A 27,907-nucleotide genomic window follows, 5' to 3' on the forward strand; every position below is an offset into this window, starting at 1 on the left:
TTTCTCAATTATTATTCTCATTTATTCAATTTTTAGCAGCGATACTTCAGATGATTGTTTACTACTACAATTATTAAATAAAAACTCAATGAAATGGTTCAAGGATTAAATGATGAAATAAATAAGCTAGAATGATTGATTAAAGTTCAATGAGAAATGAATTTGTTGAGAATCTCGGTTCACCTACCCCTCGCTAATCAACTTAATTCGTTCGACAATGATCTATTCTTTCGAAGAGATTTCATATCCAATTGAACATGCCCTTTCAAGCTATGTCAAACTAATTCAACTTAATGAAGTAACTAAATCTCTTTAATTATTTATCAAGGGTGAATTGCATGTCGTTTTATTTCGACCTACTGGACTATGACTATCGACGGGTATCTGACTTCATATTTCTATGTAAATTGTAAATCCATGGATTATGCTACTCGTTCCTATCAGAGGCTATTCTCTCGAAGAACATTGCCTGGAATCTTAAAACATTCGCTTCAAGCCTATTTTTCTCTTTCAAAGCTTTGTAGCTGCTGAAAAGTCCTTGAACATGTCATCCAAATGCATCTTAGAAGGAAATTCGAGCACTTGGTGAACTTACATTGCATATTCGAATATCCAGTGTTTTAAAACTCATTATGAGTATCTCATTTACCAAATCAAATATTTTAAAACTGAAATTAGGTATTTCACAAGTAAAACTAAGTACTTGAAAAAGTTCAATGCTTAGTTGTAAATTTGTTTTTTTACAATAAAAAAACAATTAAATTAAATGAATATGTCATCCAAATATAGCTTGGATAGAAATGAGAGCACTTGTTAAACTTACATTGCATATTCGAATATTCACTATTTTAATATGCATTCTGAGTATCTCATTTACCAAATCAAGTATTTTAAAATTGAAAATAGTTATTTCGCAAATAAAAGTAAGTACTTTAAAATGTTCTATACTTAGTTGCGATTTTTTTAAATAAAGAAAATAATTAAATGAAAGTACTTTAAAATGTTCTATACTTAGTTGCGATTTTTTTAAATAAAGAAAATAATTAAATGAAATGAACATGTCATCCAAATGCATCTTGGATGAAAATGCGAACACTTTGTGAACTTACGTTGCATATTCGAATATCCAGTATTTTAATACCTATTCTGAGTATCTCATTTGTCAAATCAAGTATTTTAAAATTGAAATTAGGTATTTCGCAAATAAAACTAAGTACTTGAAAAAGTTCAATGCTTAGTTACAAATTTGTTTTTTAACAATAAAAAAATAATTAAATGAAATGAACATATCATCCAAATGCATCTTGGATGAAAATGCGAGCATTTGGTGAACTTACATTGCATATTTTAATATCCAGTATTTTAATACTTATTCTGAGTATTTCATTTACCAAATCAAGTATTTTAACATTGAAATTAAGTATTTCGCAAGTAAAACTAAGTACTTGAAAAAGTTCAATGCTTAGTTGCAAATTTGTTTTTTAAATAAAAAAATATTTAAATGAAATGTACATGTCATCCAAATGCATCTTGAATGGACATGCCAGCATTTTGTGAACTTACATTGCCTACTAAAATATCCAGTATTTTATTAACTTTTATATGGGTATCTCAATTATCAAATCAAGTATTTTAAAATTGAAATTATGTATTTCGCGAATAAAAGTAAATACTTCTAAATATTCAATGCTTAGTTGCGAATTTGTTTTTGTTTTTTAAATAAAGAAAATAATTAAATGAAATGAACATGTCATCCAAATACATATTAGATGAAAATGCGAGCATTTGGTGAACTTACGTTGCATATTTGAATTTCTAGTATTTTAATACACATTCTGAGTATCTCATTTACCAAATCAAGTATTTTAAAACTGAAATTAGGTATTTCACAAGTAAAACTAAGTACTTGAAAAACTTCAATGCTTAGTTGCAATTTGTTTTTTAACAGTAAAAAAATAATTAAATGAAATGAACGTGTCATCCAAATGCATCTTGGATGGAAATGAGAGCATTTGGTTAACTTGCATTGTATATTCAAATATCCAGTATTTTAATACACATTCTGAGTATTTAATTTACTAAATTAAGTATTTTAAAATTTAAATTAAGTATTTCGTAACTAAAACTAAGTATTTCAAAAAGTTCAATTCTTAGTTGTGAATTTATTTTTTTTAAATAAAAAATTTTTAAATTAAATATACATATCATCCAAATGCATCGATCATGAGTGGAAAGAGAAGATAACAAACAAAAATATGTATTTATATATATTTTTTTATTAATTATAAGGGTAAAAAGGTAAAAATGCATGAAACATGTACTAAAAACTAAGTTTGTCTTTTGTCAGGTATTAAAATAGAAAAAAAAACTGATAGGTACTGAATCATCAGTAAAACTTATGCAGATGTATTTTTTTCCAAATTGCCCTTAAAAGAATCAAAACTTGTTGCTTGAGATATTTTACTATTTAATTGATTCGAGTCTCACTATTACAATTGGTATCAGAATCAAAGCTCATGTTTGATTATTGTAAGTAGATTGAGAAGAAAATTACTAAAAAAAATTGAGTTAGATCATTACCACCAGTTATAACATTTGATAAAATAGCAAATATTTGATCCTCCATAACTCATCAAAATCTCCTAATCTCCATCCATTTCCACCACCTTAATTGAGTAAATAACCACTCATCTTTATCAAGCTGCTACTAATATTTTTATGCAGACGTCGTGTGTATAAATATAATATGTATAATATAATTTTAATATATATATATATATATATATATATATATATATATATATATATATATAATCTCGCTCGGATCATTAAAAATGTATATTACTCTCACTCTGGGTGTGGATCGAGTCGTCTCACAAATATATATCAGTGAGACTATCTTACAAGAGACATCATACATATATTATTTTATATAATATTTGAATTGATACATTTAAATTTAAATAATTTTTTACAAAATATTTTTTCTTCTTTAAAATCCGACCTCGTATGTTTGAATTTATAATGGATAATGAATATGAATGATCGTGTACTAATAATCTTATATGACACGAGAATATTAATAAATTTATTTGATTAATTTTACATCATTTAGTTTTTTCATGTATAAATAATCTTATATGACACGAGGATATTAAAAATTTTATATTTGATTAATTTTGATTGATAAGTTAATTTTATATATTCACATTTTTGCAATTTTGGTCTCCTATTTTATAAAATTTTTGTATTCGTAATGTATTTTTCAATTTTTGACAATATTAGTTTTTTTTTCATGGGTGCTCATATGACAATACACACAGCAGCATCACATCAACATCAAATATGAAGAAATGACTAAAATTGTAAAAAAATATAATATAGTGGACTAATACTGAAATTTGACAACATAAATGAGCAAAATATCAAAATTACAAATATATGACCAAAAATAATTTTTTTTTTAAGAGATCATATAGTTTTCTATAAATATTTAATGATGTACAATTTTAATATGCTTATAATATCTAATAGGTGTATGATATCTCAGCGATATCTATTGTGAGGTCCATTTATTATAATGTCAATTAATTATCGATTAATATAAATTCAATTTAAATATGAAAATATAGTTTAAAACACTTAAAATGGACCTCAATGCCTGAAAAAATTTGAGCTCCTCGTAAATAGGACATATGAAAATTTTAAATACTTGTAAAAGAAATATGACTCAAAGATGACACTGTTGTATTAAAAAATAATCACTCACAAATTCCGACAAGACATAAATCAATAATTCATAAGCAGAAGTTCAAAATATTGCCGGCAAGACGCAAAACAACAAAACTAAATCTAAACTCACCATTACAACTTCAAATAACCATACAAATACATGTGCCATCTCATCTGTAAAAAGACTCTGATATAAAATTAATTAGACTAAAATATAATAAAATAGACTAACTTGGAGACTTCAACTCTGAAAACAGAGAAATCATATCTCACTCACGAGCTCCACGTGCAGAATATCCTCCTTGTGCTACAAAACTACTCAGATGACCTATCATGTTTCCAAACAACAACCAAAGTAGCTCCCAATAAAAAAAATACGGAGTTTATGATTCTGATATGAAACAATTAAACAATAATAACGATAATCATAAATAATGCATAAACATTTAATGAAATGAAATATGCAATGCATGAACATGGCTCAATAACACCAGAAGAATATGAGTCAATAAACGGTACGATAACAACAAAAATAATGCTCGAGCAACAACACACAAGGGACCAACATTGTCAGTGAAACTAAAATTCCCTATCAAGTATTCAATGTATGTCGTGTTGTGTCCCAATAAACACTCATAACTCTGCCTCCATATAACTGATAACGATACAACATGAAAGTAAAATAACGAACGATGTATGATGTCAATATTTAAAATGTGTATCACACATAAAATGCATCAAGAAATAGACAATCATATATTCACTCTCGGAAAGAACTAGACTCGAAAGTCACTCGCTGATTCCGAAATAACCACGTGTGTCTAAAATACAATATAACATAACCCTTATTAACAAGAATGATACGAGTCAATGTGTATGTCATAATATCATGCTCTAAACTAAATGCAGTAAAATATATCAAATAAATGAACATATAATCAACAAGACATTTAGCAAACAAATATAATCCACATAATCACATTAACAACCATTAACAACACATAAGTATGTTTAAAACATAATATATACGTTACTATCGTATATTACTGAATTGTAAAATACTAAAATGTCTATACCATCTTTTAACAATGGACCAACAAGGCAACAACTATCAACTTTCCTTCAAAATCATCGGCTTAAAATGATTAAATATTCACAAGACCGAATAACTCCACCAATAACAAAAATTAATTTAACCAATTTAACTATAATTTCAAAAATTCTCAAAGTCCAATATTATATCTATAATTCTCTAATCAAAGCTAAAATAATCCACTTATTTCCAAAATTTTCTAAAGTTGATTTATTTGCTAAATCCAACTTTACTGATTTAAATTACCAAAACTTAGTCCAAATATTCTCGATATTTCACCAAATTGCATGTTATTCTAATAACTCTTCATTCCACATTTCAATCTCATATTCGACTAAAAAAGTCGAATTATTCAACAATTCTTTTAAATTTCCAGCTTTCTAACAAAGTGATTTTTTTTGATATATATATATATATATATATATATATATATATATATATATATATATATATATATATCGAGATTAGCCTAACCCCACCTCGCATGGCTAGCCTTCTGATATTATCATTATTCGGTTGAATGGGCGTGTGGTGAGTGAAGCTGCTATATCGGCATCCATGCCTTTGAACCATTATTATGCAAACAATAATGAATGAAACCAAACGCACCAATCATTTAAAATTAAAATCAACAAGCAATAATTCGCCCAAAAAATCAAAAAATAATAAATGAGATATTAATTATTTCTTTTCATCTCTTTTATGTGATACAATGGCAGTCATACACATTGATAGAAATGTTGGTATTTATTGAGATATATATATATATATATATATATATATATATAAAATTTAAAACCTTTATCATTTCATATATCATTATATATTTCCTAAACGAATTGGAAGTTTTATATTTTTCATTTCATATAATTTTACTTAAAAATATATATATAAATCGATCAAATTAATTTTTAATTAATTGTAGGTTTTTTATTTTGAAAACCCAAAAGAAGAAATAGTAAGAGAATAAAATAGTCGCCCAAATAATTTGTTTATCTGAAAGGAAAAAAGAATAGGGTCGGGTTGGCCCACATGAAAATGCAAATTCCGAGCAGTCCACATCAGATTGTACGGAAATGGGTCCTCTATTCAGGTAGAAACTTTTAGATAAAATAACTAAATCGTTCTTATTTTATTCTTTTTTTTAAAAATGTATAAAAATTAGAGATAAATTAACATATAGCTTTATATAAAAAGTTGGTACTATTTATATTCCTAATTTTTTTTGAATGATTTAATTGTTATTTTAAAATTCACATGTATTATATAAAATTCTCCAAGTAATGTTTAAAAGAGAAAAAAATGTATTAAAAAAATTATACATATAATTTGAATATATTAAATTTTCACCAAAAAATAATGGCTCTTACCATTTAGCCAAATCAAATCTTCCTTTTAAAAATGTGAATATTATCAAATATTAATTAAAATATGAAACCCACTAACTACACAGTATTCGAGTTGGTAGAATACATGAATACTTGATCACTGGTCATGCGATCAATCCTCTCCACTAACACACTAAAAGATGAATGAGTATCATGTAAGACCGTATCACGGATCTTAATATGTGAGACGGATCAACCCTATCGATATTCACAATAAAAAGTAATACTCTTAGCATAAAAAGTAATACTTTTTCATGAATTACCCAAATAAGAGATCAGTCTCACAATTACGACCCGTGAGACCGTCTCACACAAGTTTTGTCCTAAAAGATAGTGATTGCGAGTTCTCAAGTATATTAATTTCATGTATTAATATTTGAGTTCTTGACCACAGAAGAAAAGGCAAACGAAATTATTATCTTTTTACTTACAATCTTAGGAAATTATTTGTTGATTAATTAAGGCCCACATATTGTCCAATCAAGTTGATTTTTTTTCAATTATTTGGTCCACACATTGATAGCCTCTTTTGTTTTCAAAAGAAATGCCTACACCATAGGGTTTGTTAATTATCTCGTGGAAAAGAGAGAGAGGGGATTGAATCAATCATGCTTACTATGATCTAATCAATGATATCAGAATCTAAACTAAATATATTATTAATTGAGTATTTGTTACCTTTTCTAGGAGTACTTCACCCTGCTCGTGCAGGCAGTGCCCTGCACGGGGAAGGGACCGGCCGGATACACTCCACATGAGTGATCCGGGCCCACCATCATGTATAAAAAAAAAAAAAACTTGGCATCAGATTTTTCCGAGCCGTTAGATCTACCCTGCGGGCAGTGCCCGCAGGGTAGGGTCTACTTTACACCCTTTTCTAATCTGAGATAAGTATGCTAGATCATGTGTTTATAAAACAAAATCATGGGCAATTTGTAACAGACAAACTCTATTTTTTAAAAGAAAAATTAAGTAAATAACACAATAGCTCAATATTGGTTTAATGGATGAGCAGGTCTCTTGTGAGACGGTTTCACGAATTTTTATCTGTGAGACGGGTTAATCCTACCGATATTCACAGTAAAAAGTAATACTCTTAGCATAAAAAGTAATATTTTTTCATGGATGACCCAAATAAGAGATCCGTGTCACAAAATACGACCCGTGAGACCGTCTCACACAATTTTTTGTCTTAATGAGTTATCCGAAAGATTCAATTATTACCCATAAATAATTTTACTTTTAATAATTCGTAGCGAAAACTGCTCGTATAATTGAACACGTCATATCAGATCTGATATCGATTGTAGAATAGAGCTATACATCACTTGATAGAAAATTAATATAATCAATGATAATGGTGTTCAATTCTTTTAAACTACACAATAGTATACATAACATTATGTTTCAATTGTCTCTCAATATAAACAATTAATTTTCCTCATCAATAAATAAATAAATCATCAAAACTTAGGATTCAAAGTTATTCATGTATTATTATTTTAAATTTATTGATTTTTTGTAACTTTATATCATATTGCTTTCAATATTTTCCACTTGATATTTTTAAAAACCATTTTTAAGGAACTAATTTCAAGTACTATTACTAGAAAAACAATATGTAGATTAAAAAAGGTACTACTCTATGTGAATAAACAATTTTATCATTTTAGTACATTTGTTTAATCTTACATATTGAAATTATTTATAATTAATCCTATTATTATGACACAAATATAAATAAATTACCAGCTGCCCCGTTTTCTGCGATATTACGTAACTAGCAAGAGGCTCAAATATTATTACTCTCAATGTTATTTTGTATAATTAATGATTAAAATTAGGTAATATTAGTGTTTGAATAATTATTAAAATTATTAATATAATATAATTATTATTTGAAATTTTTTGTATCATTTGAAATAACATTTAAATGAGGTTAACATACCGTTAAATTAACTCTTTTTTTGTACAATCTCATGTCGTTAAATTAACTCTTTATTTTTTGTACAATCTCATGTCGTTAAATTAACTCTTTATTTTGGTTGAGTGGAGATGTTATTAATAAAAAAAAATGAGCAGGTCTCTTGTGAGACGGTCTCACGAATTTTTATCTGTGAGACGGGTCAACCATACCGATATTCACAATAAAAAGTAATACTTTTAGCATAAAAAATAATACATATTCATGGATTACTTAAATAAGAAATCCGTCTCACAAAATATGACCCGTGAGACCGTCTCACACAAGTTTTTGTCTAAAAAATTGTGTTATCAAATTATTAAAGTGTGAGTCTCATGTGAGACCGTCTCATGGATTTTAATCTGTGAGACGGGTCAACCCTACCCATATTCACAATAAAAAGTAGTATTCTTAACATAAAAAATAATACTTTTTCATGAATAACCCAAATAAGATATCCGTCTCACAAATACGACCCGTGAGACCGTCTCACACAAGTTTTTGCCATTATTAAAATGTACATTTGAGTCCTTTTACATATTGAGTAGGGCTCGGAAAATTAAATCTTTTTCTTTTATTTAAATTGTTTATGGTGTATAATAAGTCTTTTTATTGATTAAGAGATGTGATTGAGATAGTACGAGTGGATTTGTGGCATCGAACACTATAGAGAGGGATCGAGGAGGGGGGGACAACAAAGGTAATCGCCTCTATTTTAATATTAAATATTTATGTAATGTGTATTTTTTTTATCCTCTATTATATTATATGTAGTATATTTATAATACTCCTCAAAATATATAATAGCCCAATTTTAGTTTTTGGTTATGTAAATCATCAAAGTTCGTAGCTCAGTAAAACGGTCTTTACTTTCACTTTTATATCTTTTTCGTTGAAGTGACACTGAAAACGTCAACCATGTCTGATGTTAACATCATCACAATCTGAATCATTGTCATGTTAGCACACTAACAAAAAAAAATAAAAATGGAAAAAGGACACCGACTTACGAGATTAAAATCAAGCTTTTGCGAGACGAAGTTTGTAATATTCCCCTAAAAATCTCTTAATATGAAAAAAATAATTTTCAAAGCGACTGCCATCCTCATATTCACATGTCCGACGAACTAATATGTTCTCCGCACCATATTTGACCCACTGATTGTCCAAAGTTGTGTGGTTCAAGTGAACTCGTAATTATGAACGGCCCACGTCGTAGCCGGCCATCTCTACTGTGGAGAGACACACCAAACAAGATTAGGGTTTGGAAAAAGAGAGGTGCAAACAAAAAATAAATAAATAAAATTTGTTAAAAAGTTAAATATTAAAAAAGTGCAATAAATACTCACTAACCCAAACCACCACATAGATAGATATACATAAATTCGTGTGTATATATATATATATATATATATATATATATATATATATATATATATATATATATATACATACGTGTGTGTATTATATATTCAAGAAACACCTTCCCCAGAGCGTGAGTTCCCTGACCCTTTTCTTCAAAGAACCCCCTTTTGCTTTTGTTCCTCGCAGAAAACAATCAAGCTCAGCTTAATTCAGTGGCTGAACTATATTTGAGGATCCCTCAAATTTTAGATCATTATAAGGATATTTCGTTTTCTTGTTCTTTCTTTCTTTCATTGATTTATGGATATTCTTCTGGAATTTGCTTCGTTTTTTTTCCAAAGTATATAATTTTCTCAAGTCTTTTTTATGTGGTTCTTTCTACCTTCATCGTCAAAGATGCAAATTCTGCCAATCAATATCAGAATATGAATCCATCTTTATTTCTCTTTCTGCTAAGAGTGGATGGATTTATCTGATATCAGTTGATTCTCAAATGAATCCGATTGGAAGCTTTTAAATCTTATAATCCATCAAATCGGGTGTTTATGCTTCATTGATCTAGTCTGTTGATTTTATTAATTTTCTTTTCCCCCCACTAGGGTTGTTTTTTTTACTCTTTTTCTTCGATTTTTAAGACCAAAGATTCTTGTGTGCTAGCTACTGTGTATTTTACGAACATAACTTTTAAATCTCACCCCAATCTCAAGCCGCATCCTTGTATATTGTCCGTCATATTTCTTAAGAATCCCATTGACAGATGAAATTGATTGAAGGGTTCTCTCTGAAAATCCTGAAGATTCAGTTTTATGCATGGATCTACACATACAGTCGTAGTTTTCTGGTGTAGCATCTTCAAGATTCACATGCAAAGACATGGAGCTGATCAATATTAAACTCGATAAATCTTTTTCTTGATTATGAAAGAAAATCTTGGATCAGTCCCTGTTCAGTACCGAAGCTGATACTTGATGAGAATCTTGATGATGCTGCATCGGGAATAAACGACTACAAAGCCAGCTAAAAGGGTCGGTCTCAGGCACGTTGGATCAAAGATAGCAAAACCCACAGTTTCCCTGCTCTTGATATGATTCTGACAAGTAGGATTTTTGGTATTTTGTGTAAACTGAATATTTTATTAATTTATTTTGTTCTTTAATTAACTGAGTTGGTTCTGTTTGAAGAAACTCCATTCTAAATACAGATCTTTTACCACTCCTCTCTGAAGAAAAATCTTTCACGGAACTTTATTGAGTACAGTTCATTTTTTTCCTTATATCAAGAAAATCAATCCATCGTCGTGGAGGGTAAATATACTTGTAATTCGTTTCATAATTTCCTCATAAGTACCAAGTATTTCATGCTTGTTACACATTATGTTCTTTCTGATTTTACAGGGCTTACTTTGTTGCCGTATCAATTGTGAATCCAAGGAAAAATCGAATCGGAAAGCGCTCATTTTGAGTTCAGCTTTAAACTCGAATGATTTCAGCAAATAAAGATCAAATTCTGTGTGAAGAGGTAACAACTATGATTGATTACTTGTATTATTTTTCTTTCCGTTCATAATGTTTTCTTGTCTTATTTGGAGGAGATTCAAACTTGATTATATGTCAAACAAAAACTCTCACAAAAAGTTGAGATTTTTCTCTTGAAACTCGATCATTTCTTCGTAAATTTCAACATGATAGTAATGTGTATATGTAATGGCCGGGTCTTGCTTTTTCCACAAGCTAGCAGTCACGATCTGCGGTGCATTTGGACCTACACTCAGACCATCGCGCGACTTTGCCTACTCATGATATGAACTCCTCCTCATCGAAAAGTTTTTTTCATCAATTTCTAAACTCCTAATGCTACTGTTCCTTTGCCTCTCCCAATTACATCTATTTTTTGATACAAGATTTCTACATTTGGTTAGTTTCCACATCTAACAGAAAAAGAAAAGTAATAGCAGCAATCGACAATAAAATCCCATAATTCCCACATAATATTTTCAATCATAGAGCAACCTATAATTCTTCATAAATTAAATGAAACTTTAAATTTCAAGTCCTTTATTGATTGCTGCTTCGTTTATTGAATTTCCTTTGTGTTCATATATATACATGGTAAAATTATTGATTGTACTTGTTTTGAAATTTACTTTCATTTGTTAATATCATTCATTAGCAAGAAAATAATGAGACCGACCTCGTTTCGTACAATCGGCATGGCATGTATGTATGTATGTGTCCAATGATCCTTAAAAGCATGTAATTCTAGGTACATTATGTAAGAAGTTGTGGGCAAAACGTTATATCCTTGAAAGCATGTATGAATCAAGAATTCCATTAATTTTCCTTCATCAAGTTTTCATTCTCTAATCATCGAAGGTTCACAGCTATCCATATTGGCAAAAATATGTATATAAATTGTCTTAAAAACACGACTTTATTTATAACTCGAAAAAAAACGATGAACGCGTGTGAGATTGAAATATCATTTGATAATGAGAGAGATCTCAAGAGTTCTCAAAACCTTGAGTAATGTGTGGAACAAGTGCTTGAAATTGATTTAGAATATGATTAACATGAAGCATTTTGGTTCTTATACTTGAATTGTCACCATCGACTCGGATACGAAAAATAACTTTTTTTGGTCCGATCCATTAAAATTTTCGTTGTGTGTTTTAGTCCACCTAATTTTAAAGTTTGATCTTGTTACACAGATTCATTTTTTTTTTTTTGCTTTCAGTCCTATTTTTCCAGAGTAATGACATGTCACCAAAAAATGCTGACTTATCCGATACCAAATCAAAAGTTAGTGTACCAAAACCAAATTTTGAAAAATTAATCATCGACGAAAACTAATAATTCATAATCAGCAGTTTAAAATATTGCCGACAAGACTCACAACAACAAAACTAAATCTAAACTCACATTTACAACTTCAAATAACCATACAAATACACGGGCCATCTGATCAGTGAAAGGACTCTGATATAAAATTAACTAGACTACAATATAATAAAATAGACTAACTTGGAGACTTCAACTCTGAAAACCGCGAAATCATATTTCACTCACGAGCTCCATGTGCAGAATCCCCTACTTGTGCCCAAAACTATTCAGGTGATCAAAACATATTATTCATCACTTGTTTTTTTTGTTTTGTTTACTCATCTTAATCCTCTAAACCCTAAAATCCTACTAAACTGCCTGACAGGAAGTGTACGGTTCAACTCGTGGTCACAAAATTACCATACATGGAACTTAACCGAGTCTGGCAATTAACCGAAAGTTTGTCCCCATGATTTGTTAAATATTTTCTCATTTCTCCATCTATGAATCTTATATTGCTGAGATTAAACTCATTTCATATGTAGTTGATTTCACCAAAGTATTGATATCTCCTTGGAAATGTCTGCAATATCTGATTTCGTGTCAATAATGTCTGGCGGTATATCAACAATCCATCGAAAATTGAATTATAACTTGAAAAAGAGTCAATTTATTGTACTAAAAACTAATTTTGATCTAATTAAATAACTAATTAGACCAGCTTATAAGAGCACGATTGTTGGAATTTTTCCAAAGAAAATATTAATAGTGATGTAAAAATTGCTATATGTTTACGAGCAAAATTATCTTTTGGAGGTATGAATTAATTGGTCAGAAGTCGGTGGAAAAACAAGTACGGATCTTAAACGCAAGGCAAGAAGGAAGCCAAGTCCCAGACATAGTACCAAGTTGTTCACTCGTATCCCTACACCAAACTCAATGTTGACATTGGTTAAATATGTAACATTCAATGTCATTCAATTTAATTATTACTATTATTATTATAGAAAAGGAAGTGATATTTACGCTTCATATTTTACTAATCGCACTCCACGATTATTTTTAATTCTACAAGTTGACAAAAGTACCCCTTAATTATTTAATTTCTTTAAATTATTGGAATACTAATAGTAAAATCAGTTACTAACTTCAATCATTAAAAAGTACCTAAGCAAGAATCTTTACAAAAATTTACAATATCTATTTAAAATTAGGCAAAAACTTGTGTGAGACAGTTTCACGAATTTTATTAATTTTGTGAGACATATCTATTATTTGGGTCATCCATGAAAAATTATTACTTTTTATGTTAAGAGTATTACTTTTTATTATGGATATCGTTACGTTGACCCGTTTCATCAACAAAAATTCGTGAGACCGTCTCATAAAGACTTAAAATATGTCACTCCACGATATAATTTTTCCTATAAATTATGTTAATATCCTCATTAAAATAAAAAATATTGTCGATATATAATATATTTCTTATTAGTTTATATATATTAATAATATTATATTATATATAATATTCTAGTTATTTGCATCTCCATTTCTATTTATATATATAATATATATAGATTCCATTACAGAGGCGGCCACTCACAGTTCAATAGGTGTTACAACCCCATTCTAAGTGCTCTTATGGACGTGATTTTGTATCCATACTGTAGATAAATTGAGATCAAACAACAAAATGCAAAATTTCCAATATGTGCAGGGTGTTTGAAGGTAAATCTTGTGTTTGAAAAATCAAACATTGAAGCTGTTGGATATAAAATCCGGTTTCGGTTGGTGTCCTATAAATCTTTAACAGCCTATATAAACCTTTTTTTATACAATTGTGCCACTGTTTGAAGTTCAAACAAAAATATTAAAGATGAATACAAAATGCCGATAGAAAAGGTAGATTTACAAATTTTATCGAACAATGAAACACCCTGCACATCTTGGAAATTTTGCATTCTGTTGTTTGATCTCAATTTATCTACAGTATGGATACAAAATCACTTCCATAAGAGTACCTACAATGGGGTGTTAAATAGGTGTTAACACCCCTCTATATTGTGAGTGGGCGTTGGTGTGGGGAATATATATATATATATATATTATTCAGATGACAAAAATCAAAATGATATTAAAAATAAACACAATAGAGCTACAAAAAAAATTGTATCATGCAAATAAGTCAAGTAATATTAATCAGGAAATCCAAGTGACAAGAAAATTTTGAAGATTCAATTTTATTTAAATACCAAACAACCAATTAGTAGTTTCAATATTAATTTTTATTCCGATTTTTCTTTTCTTTTTCGTTTTTTCATCGAATGAATCTCAAAACTCGTTTTAAATAATTTTGTTATTAAAATAGAATGTAGAATTGATAAATTTTACCAAATATTGAGATATCATTACCATTTTAAGACTTGAGGAGTAATTAAGGGTTTTTTTGTTATTAAAATAATAAAACTGAAAATGGAGTGTGATTAGTAAAATGCCCTTATAGAAAACTCCAATTTATGTTAAATGCATTCTATTTTTATGTGTACACCCATCATGATTTGATACCCAAATAATTTGTAAATAATAAAGATAGGAGTATAAATAATATTAACATTATAATTATTGTTATTATTATTACTCAATTATTTTTATTTTATTATAAAATAAAGAAAAGCCGTACAGTGGTCCTCCTAGGGAATATAGAGGTGGTCCACTGGTCCTAGATGCCTAGCCGCATACGTTTTATTTGGAATAAAAACGACGAGTAAAAAGAAGAGATTTTGCATGCAAAGGGACCATTTTTGGTAGGTTTCAACGTATAGATCAAATCAATTTTTTCTTTTTTGTAACCAAAGCTTCTGGGAAGTCAAAAAAAGAGCGGATCTCTTGGCCACCTCTTTATATATATATATATATATACATACATATATACATAGATTGTCCCCAACTTGATCCACCTTTATCAAGAGCAAATAATTTGCTTGGTTACCAACTCAATAATAGATCAGACATTTCTGTTTAGGTTTGTCGAAAATGGAAGAGCAAGATATAGTATGTTAGTCTGAAGCCATCCAAGATACGGCACAACACAAACTCGAACTAGAATAAGGAGAGGTCTTCCACCAAATTAAACATAAAAATTTGTTCCAACACAGCCAGACAAGGTTAGAAACATACATAATCATTCACTTAGTAGGGATAGCATCATATTGAAATTCTGCGTGCATTTTCTTCGTGAGTATCTCCTCATTCTCATCCACGAAGCTTGAGATATTCTCACATATAGATGCATTCAACAAGTTCGCTGATTCCTACAAATTATAGGCACATAAGATCAGGCCAAGAATCAAGCAATAATACTGCTCACCACAATACATTGCAAAGGCCAGCCAAAGGAATCTCTTTGGAGTGCTGGCTCGAGCTCTTACACCTATGCAATTAAACAGCAAAGTGCTTTCTCAAACAATAATGAGAATGTGATGTAATTTGGCACAATACATACATCAAAATCAAAGGGATAATACACAGTAGAATTCAAAGATTAGAACAGAAAACAAGGAAAAAAAAGTGAAAGTCATGAAAAGAAAGCTAAATTTGATACTTATCAGGAGTCCATCATTAAAATGGAGGACACATGGATCTATCGTTCAAAATAATTATATGATGCTTAATTTACTCAAGTTTAGGTCTACCTCATTCGCCGTAACAAACTCTTCACACAGGCATGGATATTAATCAAAGAAAAGAGATCACATCTGCCGCCAACTAGTTACTTTTTATCTCGTCAATCATGCGTATTTTACAAACTAATTTAACAAATTAAGGATATTATCTTTTATATGGATTTTGCAATCAGTCATAATCCATAAGCCCCATTGTGGACCTCCTAGCATTTGTTAATGAACTTCATTTTGAACACGATGCACCAAAGCCATTAGCATTTAGTAACTTCCATAAACAAACATATTTGTTGCGTAGTAATATGTATAAAATAGCAAACACCTCTAATCACACTCAAAGGTTTCATCAAATATGGCCTAACTATTATCTTCACCAGGTAATGTAAGTTTTAACTTTTGTCAAGCTTAGAATCCATATAAATATCGGAAATTTACAGTCCTAGAGGCAGTCCATCTTATAAAAAAGGTTTAGAGTCTGTGTAAACATGAAAATAAAAATATAAAAAAATGAAAAGCTACAAAGAATCAAAGAAAGCACCAACCTGAAAAACTTTGCAGCATCAACAGTATCACCTAATTATATATCATCTGGGAAAACTTGCAGACATATCCAAGTCAGCAAATATAAGAATAATGTAACTAGTGATGATCTTAAAAATGACAACAACAATAACTTGTGAGGTCATCTTCAACTACTATCTCAAAAGTAACTTTCGATCACTTTAAGATAAACAAGGTTACAGAAAAACAGAGGAACTTGACAAAGAAGGCAAAGTAAATGTCCAGTAAGAACCACAAGATAAACAAAACACAGAACATCAAATACAGAGTTTTTCTGTCATCAGATTGCCTAAACGACAATAACTATGGCTCTTAGCATCATTACAGTGTAAAGCTTAGGTTTAAAGTTCATGAACATAAGAAAAAATCTCGAAATGCATGAAATGTTGTAACTTGTAAGATAGAATGTTATTTCAAGGTGAGGTTTCCTTGCTAAGAAAATTAGAGAAATGACTACAATATCAATTAATATGATGTTGTGAGTTCTATTTATAGCCAGATGTTAGCCAGGAGTAGAGTCAATAAAGTTATAGACATCCAACTTTAAAAGAGAGAAGAGCAATAATTTTCAAGAAAGAGTTTTATAGGCAAATATCAGGCACTAAGGAATCAGGTTTGCGGCAATGATCATGTATAACAGGATAAATGTGATGTTTGAGTTCATTCAATATACTGAATAATTTTTCTTACGGGGATCATATGCGAAACAACACTTGTGTTATTTAGACTTAATGTGGCATTCACACCTTCAAAGAACTTAATGTGAAAATTATGTACACTGGTAACTAATTTCAAGTATTAGATTCAGTTTCTGTAAGAATATTTTTACTACACATTTGATTGAGCAATGCATCACCTTCAATGACTTTAAAAATGTCCTTACCTCAACATTCTTTAGTTCAAAGGTTCCATCTATAATTTCTATTATCAGCTCATGATTCAGTTCAGGCTCAATGACACCTATTTCTTGCTGGCACAATACACTTTCTAAATTTGGGATGTGCATTTTCAAGGACAACCTAATGTGGTTTCGTTCAAATTAAATTACTCTGAGACCAGTCAATAAATCTTCAATTTTCTCTGCGGCTTCAAACATGTGGAGACAAGAGTAATCATATGTCAGATCTTGGATTAAAAAAGAATAATGGATTCCATTCTTTCTGAAAAGATAAAACCTCTGAATATTTGAATCCAGATCTTGCAATGACTTCAAAGATTGTCTTGTTCTTCTCAATCCGGTGATTGAGTTCCAACATCTTAAGGGGGAACAAAAAGGCAAACAACTTACTTAAAAACCAATTTAGCATGTCAAAAAAGAAATGCATCAATTAGAGAAATGGTTTAATTACAATATCATCCATAATTTTCAACAAAACAATTTCAACGCAAATACAAAAAGATCCATGTTTAAGACAAAACCACCATGAATCTAAAGTAGAATAACTGAGAAATTATGGTCGTGTTACAATATTGCAGGTGGAACTGTGCGAAAGAAATTCACACATGAGGAAAACAAACTTTTAACCTCAGAGATAGAAAGATATTCCTTTACAGAAACATGACGGAAAAATTTGTGTAATAGTTCGTAAACAAAATATAGAAAGGGAAAATGCTGTAATAAATAAACCTCAAAACTAGAGTCATGTGCATTTGAAATGGTCCTTATAAGCTGCCTCATGAGAGACATCTGTTTGTTTGTCCTGTTTTTCTTTGTTAAGTCTTTGCGCCATGAACAAAAAGTTTTTAGCAGAAGTACTGACAGATGATAACCAGGAAACAGATTCAAGACAAACTACAGAGGCTGTGTTGACCACAAAGTATACGTCATACAACTAACTTAGAGTAAAATACAAAGTGTATGTGGTTCCTTCCTTTCAAATCACCTTTCCTCGCCTTGCATTCCCTCAACATGCGGGAAAAAAAATGATATGAGGTTATCATGGACACTAATATTAGGATAGATAAAGGTCTTGATACATCAATAACAAGCAGCTATAATGAAGCTCAATTATCTGGTTAGGACATGAAAATTCAAGGTTCAAAATCGCTGCATGGTAGCTTTAAAATATACTTCATATCAACAGTACAAGTTTTGAGTGCAAGACTTTAAGCCACCTCCAGATTGTTACTTATGCTTGTTTCATGAGAAAAATACCTACTCCGACATGCAACTAGTGCATTTAACATCTTGCCTTTATACACACACACACATATCACTGTTTCAGTAGCTCGTAACAGAGAGAATCACAACAAAATATTTAAAATAGACAGTGCAATAAAACACAAGGCATGACAACAAACACAAAATAAAAACATGACCTGTGACTCCATAAAGTCCAAGGAACAACTTAATTTCTCCTGTCCGCACTCCAATTTATCATTATCAGCAGAACCAACCAACAACAAATAATTCTCATCGGAAACCACATTATTTGGGGTGAGGGGATGAGCTAGGGGCCGACGGGAGGAAATATTTGTTTAGCTGGTGAAACTTAGATATTAAAAACAAACACGTAAAAATATGTATATTTTTAGACTGAGAGGGTAGGGGCACCCTCGCACCTACTCGACTACTAATAAAAGAAAGGCCTTCTCACCTTCCACGCATCTTCTTAAAAGCTCCATCATTTCACACTCAATCTTTGCATTTCCTCCCTCTACTGCATTCAGTTCTTTCTTCAATTGCTCCAATAGTTCATCTATATTTTGAACATGATAAATCAACTTTGAGTTTTAACAAAATGACAAATATCTAATGAAGATAAACACCTCTGTGGAAACCCAAATATCTGGTTGGTGGCGTCTGCTAAAATTCTTTAAAAATCCATACTAATAAATGCTTTACAAAAATTATGAATCAGTCAAATTTAGCCAAATGAACATTCGTTATTGCAAATTGCAATCAAGTACTAGTTAAATAAAAACGACAGAAACAGTACATATGAAAAATGAATTTCTCACCCAGGTCTTCATTTGCCAAGAAGCTTACATCCCAAGAACACTCCGTAATTTAGCTGTTATTTATTTTTCGTAAACAAATCGTTTTAAGTTTCAGAAAACAGATAGAGTACATAATATTTGCCATACCACAACTTTTGTTTGTTTATTGGCTTACCATCTTAATTCTTTTTCTTATCTACCCGTCTAACACAATAAATAACTAGTGCACCGCATACGTATTTGTATAATATTTTTTATAATTTATTTTATATTTAAATGAAAAATAAAAATTAAACAAAAAACTACACTATAATTTTGATATATAAATTAAAAAAATAAATAAATAAAAGAAAAAAAAAGACACAATTATGTATTAAACCTACAACTACTTATTGTTTAAAAAGCTACATGTAACTTATATTAAAATTTAACATTTTTTATTAATATATAATTATTAAAACAGACTATAAAACCAAAAATTAATTACTCTAATTATCTTAAACTTAGTAATAATATAATAATAATAATAATAATATAGATAATAATAAATGATGATAACAGATACTCAATTGTTATATTTAAATTTGGAGAGTACGCAGTTTGCAAGCCCGTGATAGAACAATGAACAAAAATGTTGCATTGAAATAGATGCGTTGATCGATTTCAAACCTCAGTTCCTTATTTATTTGAACTTCAACAGTTATTTTTTGAGATATTGACAATCATTTTTCATATTCTTCCTTCAAATACCCCTCAAATTTAAATCCTAAAAAGCATCAACGGCATTTGATCGACTTTTTTTCAATACCTGATGCGATAGTGTTATCGTATACGGACAGGGGCAGAAATGGATTACTTTGATATATTTTGTTAAATATGATTTGAGATGTATGATACGCGAGCCTGAGATTCTGAACATTTTGTTATTAGACAAGGAGAAGTAACCAAATACTTTTTATCTAAATCTTCCACAAAAAGTACACCAATATTTACATCCTTAACATGTACCTCCAAAAAAAGAAAATACATTTGCCTATGAAATCTCTAATTCAACAGTCCGAGCTCCTCAGTCCTCAATGCTAACAGTAACAAAACACCCAACTCCGGAAACAAGTTAGCTATGTCTACTGACAGTGTCTTAACAATGCCTCAAAGCTATGAAACGGGAGGAAGAAAGATCAAAAGACCTTCGAGTTACGGTCAAAGTGAAGGGTATATCCAAGGAAACAGCACCACTACCTTCCAACTGCTTCATTAGTGGTTGTACTTGAAGCTCCACGCTTCCCAAATGAAGGGATGCTCAGTGACCGTTTCCTAAATCTATGGCCCACGGAAGGTGGTGGTATTCTCTTCTCGGTGTTATCTCTGAAAGGAGACGTGAGAGTCGCATGCTTTAGTGACTCTGATAGGGCTTCAGTTTTCGTCTCGAAGAGGTCGTCAAAGCCATTTTCGTTTGTTTGGTCTCCTAAAGCAGAGGACACCACTTTGTGTGAATCCATTTTACTGACAAATTCCTCGTCGTCATCTGAGGCGTAACCACTTTCTGGAAAGTCCTGCATTGCAAGATCGTCATACTCCTCATCTGATTTCGTTGATCCCTCATCCACAGACCCTTCCAACTGAGATAAATAACAAGCAATGAGAAACCTTTTTTACAACAAACAAACAGAAAACACATTGACACAAAAACAATGAAACCAATGAAATCAACTACATCCAAATTGCAAAAACAAGTACAAGAGTTATCAGACTAGTTATAAACTTATAACATAAATTATGAAGCTTATAAATGGCAGTATCAAGTACTTAACTTTTCCATAAATTATGAATCTTATAAATGGCAATATCAAGTACTAGACTTTTCCATAAATTATGAAGCTTATAAATGGAAATATTCTCTTTTTTTTTAGATTGCAAACACTACCCAGTTGCTATAACTTGCCATTACCTTGTCACAGTGTAACACAAAATTCACGCGAAGGATCTCTTGAATGTAGTGTGTAAAGTGAAAATTTTCCGACTAAATATTCCTACCTCTTCTTGGAGCTGTTTCTGCTCATCACTTAAATCTTCGTCACTGTCTGCTTCAGGTGGTTCCTCAATATCTTCCTCACTATCATCAACGGACAATTCTTCCTTGAGCTGTGAAAAGGACAAAGGTAAAAAAGGGAAAAAAAGAGAACGATTAGAACCACGCTGGCATCATAGGTTTAAACTTCCATGCCCCAACCTATTGGAAGCATATTTATGTTTGAAAACTATGTTCAAAATTTCACATTATTAGCCAACTTCACGGTTTAAGTTCACTTTGTAGTTGGTGATGTTATAACTTACTTCTTTGGCAGGCCCATCAGACAACATCATTGGTGAGCTGCAACAGGATGAATAGTATCTACTGCCATTGTCATTCAGCTCACCTCTTGATTCATCTATGCTGCTTGCATGACTTGTGCCCCCAGTATCACTTGGCCAAGCACTAATACCAAAGTGACCAAACTGAAGGTTGACAGGTTCTGCTTTTCCAACCTGCAGCGGCCCATACACAGGTGTTCCAATTCCATTCCCAGTGGAGCAACCAATAATGGGCTTGCCATTGTCATCTATCATGTCAACTGGCCATGCCTTTGCCACAGAACCATCATCATTCAAAAGTGCCATCAAATGCCTACTAGAACCTTGCCTTTGGATCAGCTGAAACATTCCTTTAGAACTCAAGGAATTGGCAATACACTGACTCCTGTACTCCTCGTCAACAACAATTACTTTGTTTGTGATTGGATCATAAAGCTGCTCTCCTGCTTCCCGCCTTCTTAGGCAGCTGAAAACTGTCGCATGAATGGCTGCTACACTTTTATCTACATTAGTGTTGTTTATTTTTGGCACCAAATGTTTATCTGCCCGATTACATAGATAATCTTGGATTGTTCTGATATTTCGTATATACTTAACATACTTGTTTTTTGCAGGATCTAGTGTCATGTACTTTGCGCGAACAGCAAATCTTTCAAGGTGCTTCTCTTCATTTGAAATATAAATCATAAAGGGTATAACTGAAGGGTGTTTCTTCATGAGCCCCATCTGCATGGCAAAGTTCAATCATAATCAAATCTGGCCTCTCATATAAAAGACATGGCATGACTCTGCACATATTTTCTAGAACTAATGCATAGTAAAAACCATTACCACAAAATTGAGACTTAAGTGAACACCCTCCACCACTACAGATTCTTTCCGTTCTTCCCATGCAGTAATCAATCGATCAAGGCTATCAATCACCATCTCACTCTGTGCCTTGAATCCATCAATTACCATCTGCTTCTGACTGATAACATCCCTACCAGAAATATATCCTTCGGATTTTCCAGTTAGAATACTAGAGGCGTCATCCTTGCCAACCGAGTCAGCTGAAATGCCGGATGATTTCTTTGCTTTCTTTTTGGCCTTCGCTTCTGCAACAGCTACTGGATCTAAATGTTCCCCGGCATGATAGGTGGAGGCCCACAGTAGTGGATTTTGCTTTTCATCAACAAAGCTCCGCATCATATGCCGAATCGAATCAGTAGATATAACAGTCGTAATTCCCAACCTGCTTCCCTGAAAGAATAGTGTATAACTTAACAAATGAAAAAGAGCACACATACCTTTGTATCGGTAGAGCAACCATCCATATATGGTACAGAAATTAGTGCATTATAAGTTTATAACTGAATTAAGGTCATAAAATATAAATAAGTTAGAATCGTCATAGGTAGGCTTGGAGACAAAAGCAAGAACCATTATTTTCTCAACACTTAAAACTCACTTGTCAGATTTTCACAACTCACATTACAGCTGAGGTAAAATAGAAAGTTCCTGTACGGCCATAAAAAGCACGTATGTGCTTATCTCACATCATATTATACTGAATATTCATGAAAATATTTTCTAAACATCCAATTTGATGAAAGAGAGCGTGTCACAAAAGATTAACAAAACTTGTAAAAAGACATTGATTTATTGACTTGACTCACATTTTCATACAACTGTGAGTCTGTGACACTGTAAAAGTTAAAAAACTTGCGGAAGCTAAGACGCTAAAAATGAAAAGAAAACAAAATAAAAGAAACTCAACCAGAAACCAAACTCAAGGCAACAAGATACATACCAGTAAGGCGGATAAAGTAGATTTTCCACAGCCACTAGTACCACACAGTAACACCGTCAAAGATTCCTTTCTTTCTCGAATTCTGAAATTAGGCAAACGCTCAGAATAAAACATTACAAGAACTTTTAAAAGTATAAAAAAACAAAAACAAAACAAAACAAAATAATAGAGCACGTTCAAAATTTAATACTTAATATCTCACCGCAATTTTAATAAGTGAATTTCACACCCATAAGTACGTTAATATTTCATGGCTCGGACTTGGCTAATAAAGTATGCCACTAAAAATCTAAATGAAGAACAGTTGTAAAATTTCAATGCGAGGATATCACATCTAAAAATGTTGTGACTTGTGAAAGTACATGCAGACACATAAAATTCTCAAGTGATATGATGAATCTCAGAAGCACTATTATTATTTATTAAAATGCAAAATATGCTAGACCAATATCTTTGCCAGCAACGATACAAAGACTCTCTTTACAAATAGTCGTCTCATTTCAAATTGAACCTAAAATATCATATTTAGTTTAAGATGGGCATAAAATGGTAACAGTACCTGCAAGCCAATATTAAATCAGCCCTTTGATTCAGCCCCACATACTTGTACTCAGAAAGAGCTCCACCAACAACATTTAGGAAAAAATTTCTTCTAACAACCACAGTGGTGCGCCTTTTGTACAATTCAAATGGTTCCCCTTTGCCTTTATCTTCCTCTAGAGCTAACTGATCAGAGTTTGCCTTATCCAAGGAGGCATGAGCGCTACATCCTGTCTCCATATAAGGATATATTTTAGCATCCTCGAGGGATACATCCACAAAAGCTGAAGCCAACTTATCAGCCGACCCTTCCTGCCTCATCGTTTCAAATACCCTTTGACTAACCTGAACAAATTAGGAAGGCCAGAGTTACAAACGAAAAAAGCTCAAGAAATTAGGCAAAGGATAGGCGCAAGAACACCAAGATATCCATGTTTGGACTGCACTACATAAATACATGGGATCATTTCTTGAGAAAAAACATGAAATTCTGCTAGCAAATTCGAGATTTCCTGAATCTAATATATCTTACACGTTTGTTTAGAAAAATAAAGCAACTTATTGCAAGTTTGAATCAAATGACTGAAACACCAACTGCTACAAATAAATAATCCAATAAAGATTTCAACTGATCAAAATGATAAGAGATCTGACGATTATGTACTTTCACGAGAATGGTAAAAACACAACTTAGATTCCCGTGACACATGGATCATTTTTGAATATTATAAAACAACACATCGAACAGCATAAGCCCAGATGTGCATCATTGTTTCACTACTTTAAGAACCGTATCATGAGATATTCTGATTAAATGTACTACAATTGACAAAAACCACAACAGGAATTTATGAACCTAAAATACAATGATAAAAAAAGCACGCCCGTTCTCGGATACACTGATCCACAAACTAAAGACTCAGTAAATGGCATATCGAGGGTGTTAAGAATATAACATTAGATAAACTAACAGGCAAAAATACCTGAGTTCTGTCCCTAATTTCTATATCTGAAAATCAATATTTTTCTTTTCACCATAATTTCCAATCGATCATCATACGACAAAGGGTGAAAGACAACAATCGCACACGTGGTTCACACTTACATCTTAAAAGTCATGCATGTGTCCAAAAACACACATGCACAACACAGGTCTAGCAAACTTTGAAAAGGAAAGTTAAAATATCTTCTAAAATAAAATAATAATAAAAAAGAACCTTAAAGGCATGCCGAGCCTTGCAACCCATGAGCTGCAGAGAGCTCTGTAGAACAGAACGCGTGTAGCGAAACGACGGTAAATCCTTCTTCCGAACGACCGCATCATCGTCCACCACTACAACGTACAGCAGCTTCGTGACCCCCTCCGCCACCGCCATTCCCCCCGAACCTATTCAATCCGCATGCAAACAGAGCTCAATACACCCCCAAAATTAAAACATCGCTCAAATTCAAAATCAACGAAAAGACACCATACACAACAATGCATGTTCGTAAAAGTAACGGATCCAAACCTTAAGAAGGTAAATCCAGACACTCCGGCTAGGGTTTCAAGCGACAGTTGGAGAGAAAGCACGAAAAACGAGACTCGGGAGCAAAGCAGAGGCAAAACAACGCAGTTCTCGGATGGATCTGTCCATTTTCAACGGCATTTGCTTCGGTGAATACCAACTTCTTCGTCCAACGGGGTCAAACACCAGCTGCCTATATAGCAGCACATGAATTCACCGATTCGGGTCAGATTTATACACGGAAATCGCTCGCTGGGACCTGGGAATAGATAGTTATTTGTAGAAAGGATGAGGAGAGTGGCACTTATTGTAATTTTAGATTAACATAGGGACCTCTTGCTTTTTTGTAGGACACAAAATCCCAAAATATAAAGTCATTCTTTGTTTTTTAAGTCGGACTGTCTCATGGATCTTAATATGTGATACGAGTCAATCTTACTCATATTAACAATAAAAAATAATATTCTTAGCATAAAAAGTAATATTTTTTAATGAATGACCTAAATAAGATATTCGTCTAACAAATACGACTATTTCACACAAGTTTTTTCTTTGTTTTAATATAATTTTTCAAATATTTTTTGGATTATTTTATTTAACTTTTTTTAAATTGATATAATTAGATCTCGAATATAAAGAACTCATCTTAACTATAAATCATCTATTTTATTATACTAACTTTTCACATCTTTCTTGGTAAAATAAATTACTTGCCTTGCTTAAAAAAAAATTATATAATAAATTACTAACCAAGTTATTATAAAATGCAAACTTAAAACGAAGGATTTGTTCACAAACGCATCACGGGAGGAAAAATATCTATAAATAGAGAAATACGTGTAATTTAAATAATTACCAAAAACTTGCATTTGATAAAAATTTTAGTTTATTTATTATTAAATATTTTTACAAAATAATAAGCTCTCCCTGACTTCTGTCCAAACAAAATTCACAGGGAAGCCATGGAAAGGGACTCTCTACTTTAATTTCAGGAATAAATAAGTAATTTATGAGGCGATATTATGAATTTTTATTTGTGAAATATATCAATCATATACATATTTACAATAATAATTAATAATTTTAACATAAAAATTAATATTTTTTAAAAAATGACCTAAATAAAATATGTGACGACTATTTCATAAAATTTGCCGTAGAGGTAAAAAGCTCCACTGATTATGGGATTGGACCTATGGTAACTTCTAATTTAACTTTTCACTTTATTTTAGGAGAAATATTAAATTTCATTTTGAAAGAGCGTTTTTTATTTGCAAAAACCTCTCTTATTTGGGTCATGCATGAAAAATATTACTTTTTATGCTAAGAGAAATATTTTTTATTGTGAATATCGGTAAGATTTACCCGTTTCACAGAAAAAAATTCGTGAAACTATCGGACAAAAGACCTATTTTTTTATTTTTTATTTTCATCCAAACGGGAGACTTCTTGTTGCGATGAAGTTGTATTTTTTATTTATATAATATAATATAATGTAATCAAACCATTGAACTTACGATACACACTCTGATTGGACCAATCTCTTCTCAAATCGGAGAGATCCAAGGTTTCATTCATTGCACCGTTCTGATTAATTTTAAACTATTTTTGTTGATAAATTGTTGTTAAAAATTAAAATGATAATAAAAATTCATGATTGTTACACGTGGACGTAATAATTGATTATTAGTAAAAACTTATGTGATTGTCTCGTATAGGTCGTATTTTGTGAGACGGATCTCTAATTTGAGTCATCCATAAAAAAAATTATTTTTTTATTCTAAGAGTATTACTTTTTATTGTGAATATCGATAAAGTTGATCAATCTCACAGATAAAGATTCATGAGACCATCTCACAATAAATTTTTTAGTTTGGTGTGAATGTCAAGACTTTGGAAAGGGTCGTCATTTTCTTGTCTATTTGGAAAACTAAGGCAATTGGTGGGAAAATTTACACACGCGGGTTTGAACAATAATATGTACGAGAGCGTTCAAATTGGGTGAGGTTGCATTTAGAACAAATTATTTTAATGAATTTTATTTCAAAATCACATCTCAAATATATTATAGTTTTGTTTAGATGAAAATATTTTGATTCGATTAAGTATTCGAAGGAAGTTTCAAAATGATTTTATTATGTTGAGATGTACAATAACTAAAAAATAATTATTTG

The 27,907-nt window shown here is 31.1% G+C and overlaps 1 protein-coding gene and 3 long non-coding RNA genes across 4 annotated transcripts; 1 reads left to right on the forward strand and 3 right to left on the reverse strand.

Annotated features, from left to right (window-relative positions):
* Window positions 1-9,859: 9,859 nt before the first annotated feature.
* On the reverse strand, window positions 9,860-13,133 carry LOC140834771 (uncharacterized). Its single transcript, XR_012118756.1, has 2 exons — window positions 11,065-13,133; window positions 9,860-11,015 (listed from the first exon to the last, which is right to left on the reverse strand). It is a non-coding gene; the product is annotated as an uncharacterized lncRNA (long non-coding RNA).
* Window positions 10,723-11,510, forward strand: LOC140834765 (uncharacterized). Its single transcript, XR_012118755.1, has 2 exons — window positions 10,723-10,845; window positions 10,936-11,510. It is a non-coding gene; the product is annotated as an uncharacterized lncRNA (long non-coding RNA).
* A 2,174-nt stretch (window positions 13,134-15,307) lies between the features above and the next one.
* Window positions 15,308-19,699, reverse strand: LOC140834776 (uncharacterized). The gene is made up of 4 exons (XR_012118757.1): window positions 19,563-19,699; window positions 19,199-19,300; window positions 16,583-16,628; window positions 15,308-15,671 (listed from the first exon to the last, which is right to left on the reverse strand). It is a non-coding gene; the product is annotated as an uncharacterized lncRNA (long non-coding RNA).
* Window positions 19,700-20,482: 783 nt separating this feature from the next.
* On the reverse strand, window positions 20,483-26,073 carry LOC140834782 (P-loop NTPase domain-containing protein LPA1 homolog 2-like). The gene is made up of 8 exons (XM_073199911.1): window positions 25,737-26,073; window positions 25,443-25,612; window positions 24,245-24,570; window positions 23,686-23,767; window positions 22,725-23,135; window positions 21,876-22,619; window positions 21,576-21,683; window positions 20,483-21,160 (listed from the first exon to the last, which is right to left on the reverse strand). Exons 2-8 carry the CDS (start codon window positions 25,599-25,601, stop codon window positions 20,777-20,779), a joined length of 2,214 nt encoding a protein of 737 aa, XP_073056012.1. The 5' UTR covers window positions 25,602-25,612; window positions 25,737-26,073; the 3' UTR covers window positions 20,483-20,776.
* Window positions 26,074-27,907: the final 1,834 nt, after the last annotated feature.

This window comes from Primulina eburnea, chromosome 1 (assembly GCF_022965805.1).
Source record: "Primulina eburnea isolate SZY01 chromosome 1, ASM2296580v1, whole genome shotgun sequence".
Lineage (NCBI taxonomy): Eukaryota > Viridiplantae > Streptophyta > Magnoliopsida > Lamiales > Gesneriaceae > Primulina > Primulina eburnea.